Source organism: Telmatherina bonti (assembly GCF_933228915.1).
Source record: "Telmatherina bonti genome assembly, chromosome: 7".
In the NCBI taxonomy this organism is placed as follows: domain Eukaryota; kingdom Metazoa; phylum Chordata; class Actinopteri; order Atheriniformes; family Telmatherinidae; genus Telmatherina; species Telmatherina bonti.
The window spans coordinates 34,580,469-34,583,698 of record NC_136625.1 but is presented as its reverse complement, the minus strand read 5'-3'; the positions used below and the strand labels follow the sequence as shown (position 1 = coordinate 34,583,698).

The window sequence follows — 3,230 nt, the reverse complement described above, 5'->3', positions numbered from 1 at the left end:
AAAACACATCATTTCATTGAAAAAGCAAAACAAACTCATGACCATATGACCTGCAACTATTAATAGCATAGACTTGAATGGTTTCTTAAGTGACGTAACGACTGAATGACTTTTATCAGCCTGTTTTAGGCATTAAACATGGAGAATGTGATGGGAGTTATGACACAGAGCTGTGTTTTGTTCTATAATTAAACTGAAAGGGAAGGCAAATGCTTTGACGTACTTGGCTCCTATGAGTTGAGTAACGTTCAGGATAAAAGAGACAGTGGGGTCCCACGGAGGAGACCTGAAGCCTGTTGTTCAGGGAGAAACATCAGACCCTCATCGACCCTGACTCTGAGCAGTGAGCAGGCCCAGAGGCTTTGGTTAGGCCAGGAGTTGTGGATCAGCTGCAGTCTGAAGGAAAGTCTTCTGAACATTCAGCATCGTTGTGGACAATGCGACGTACTTCCAAATCATAGCATACAGTGAAGAGAATAGCGACAATGAATGGGCTGTGCAAGTCGTCACATGTGGATCTGAAGGACGCATGGAGAATGTAAGTGCAAAATATATAATGAAGCCTGCTGAAGGCTGTTTGTTTTTATGCACCTGGAACAGTTGCACTGTTTAATTATTGTTATCCGTTATCCGCTCTTGTAGAGATATTGCTTGGAAAGCCAGAATCCATACCTTCATGCGGAGTCCATTACCATGCAGGAGAATCAGAAGGTGTCTTTTAATTTCCTCTTGCTGCGTGGAGATATTGTGTTTTCTTTGATATTGGAAGCAATCCAAATAAAACCTGTTTTCTCCTGTTTGCAGGCAAGAAACAAGTGAAACAAACCTTACGGGAGAATCTCTTGAGACACTCCTTTCCAAGAAAAGTAATTTCCGTCAACTTCCAACCAGTTTGAAACTAATGCCATGCATGGTTGCTGCTGATGTTATAATGAAGACATGTTGTCTTGTGTATAAAAGGTGGAAGAGGAGCATTTCGGGAATTTCTGAAATCCGAGTTTTGTGAAGAAAACCTGGATTTCTGGCTCGCCTGTCAAGAATTCCAGACTTCTGTCAACCGTCATGATCAAGCCAAGACAGCAGCTAGAATTTATGAGGAGTTCATCAGAGCTGATTCTCCCAAAGAGGTAAAGTGATCAATTTAACAAGGTCCAATAAAAAATTAATAAAGGATTTCCTTTATTAATTTTTTATTGGACCTTGTTAATTTAAAAGTATTAATGATAATAAATTACATGAATAATAAATTATTGTTACAATAATATTAATAATATTAATAATAAGAAAATGTATTACTGATTATATTATTACATTATATTATTATGTGATTTATTAATGATTAAATTATTAGATTATGTAAATTAGTCATTTGTTATTGGGTTGAACACGATTAAAATTAATTCATATTCATTATAATTATTTTAACATATATTTTTACTGCAATTTTAGTATCTAAAAATAACAAATATTGAAAAGAATCATGAAATAAATAATAATGGGAATTATAATAACTTTTTGTACTAAATTTATAATAATAATAATAATAATAATAATAATAATTATTATTATTATTATTATTATTAATATTATTATTATTATTATTATTAACAACAACAACAATAATAATAATGATAACAATAAATTTACAACTAAAAAAAATATTATAATAATAGCCATTCTTATTGATTTCATGATTATTTTCAATATTTTTTATTTTTAGATATTAAAATTGCAGTAAAAAAATATCTTTTAGAATAAATAAAATTAATTTTAATTAATTAGTTTTAATAATATTATTACTAATTCATTGTATTATTTGAATTAAGGTATTAATTTTGTTTTGTTTTATTTTTCATTTTTAGGAACAATTTATGACATTATTTACAATAAATAAACAAATAATTTTTTTAAAAAAAATGAATAATTGGAACCACATGTGGCTGCACGGTGGTGCAGTGGTTAGCACTGTGGCCTCACAGCAAGAAGGTCGCTGGTTTGATCCTTGGCTGGTTTGGTCAGTGGCCTTTCTGTGTGGAGTTTGCATGTTCTCCCCGTGTATGCGTGGGTTCTCTCCAGGTACTCCGGCTTCCTCCCACCATCCAAAGACATGCATGATAGGTTAATTGGTTACTCTAAATTGCCCCTAGGAGTGAGTGTGGGCATGAGTGTGGTTGTTCGTCTCTCTGTGTGGCCCTGCGATGGACTGGCAAGCTGTCCAGGGTGTACCCTGCCTGTCGCCCAAAGCCAGCTGGGATAGGCTCCAGCTTCCCCGCGACCCTGAATTGGAATAAGCGGTTCGGAAAATGAATGAATGAATGAAACCGCATGTTAACTTATGTATATGTGAATGACAATTGTTTAAACTTTGCAGGTGAATTTGGATTTCTGTACAAGAGAAATCATCAGACAGAATCTGCAGCAACCAAGCTCGTCTTGCTTTGCTGCAGCACAGAAGAAAATCTACAGCTTGATGGAAAACGGTTCCTTCCCACGCTTCGTCCAATCCGAGCACTACAAAATCCTTATTGATGCAGCTTCTGAACAGAGAGGACTTAAGAAACACCGTATGGCCTCGAGGATAAAGACTGCTGGGGATGATTTGAAAGTGGACAGGCAGAGGGATTAACATCATGTGTGGTGTTGATGGTACAAACTGTTGGGTCACAGACGCTGCAGGCAGTTTCACTCACTGACCTCAAAATATCAATGACTCTGACAAAGTGTGCATGATGCACTGCAGGAGCAGAGTGGCCATCAGTAAAAGTAAAACTGTTCTACTTAATACTGTGATGGATGAGACCACTGTCTTGAAGTGGATTAGATATTTTGTAACTATGCAAGGTGTTTGCACATGAATGCACATGAATGCACATGAAGTGTTTGTTACTATGTATGAATACTTCACATGGCCTTATTCTGTATGCAGGGAGCGATGTAATGCCAACAACCTCACGTCTGTGGTAAATTCCCGTCACTGGTTCTGCTGGTGGAGAAACTGAACCTCAGGAACACAAACTCATTCTGTCTGTCTGGTGCAGCATTGCCACCTAGTGGTGACTGGGGAGACCTACAAGCACATGAGCCAGAGACAGATGGAAGTTGGTCTGAATGGAGGTTTTGCATGAACTGCAGTTTGTTGGCTTACATAATTTTGCATCATCTATGGTTTACAGCACTGCACAGAAGTCCCATCTTCTCCTTTCATTTTACTTCCAGATTTTCAATGAATC

General features: G+C 36.7%; 1 protein-coding gene across 1 annotated transcript; it reads left to right on the top strand.

Moving 5' to 3' along the window:
- Window positions 1-485: 485 nt before the first annotated feature.
- Window positions 486-2,626, top strand: LOC306758558 (regulator of G-protein signaling 21-like; the record flags this gene model as incomplete). The annotated part of the gene is made up of 4 exons (XM_079243885.1): window positions 486-538; window positions 805-815; window positions 961-1,127; window positions 2,372-2,626. 4 exons carry the CDS (start codon window positions 486-488, stop codon window positions 2,624-2,626), a joined length of 486 nt encoding a protein of 161 aa, XP_079100011.1.
- Between the last annotated feature and the right edge of the window lie 604 nt (window positions 2,627-3,230).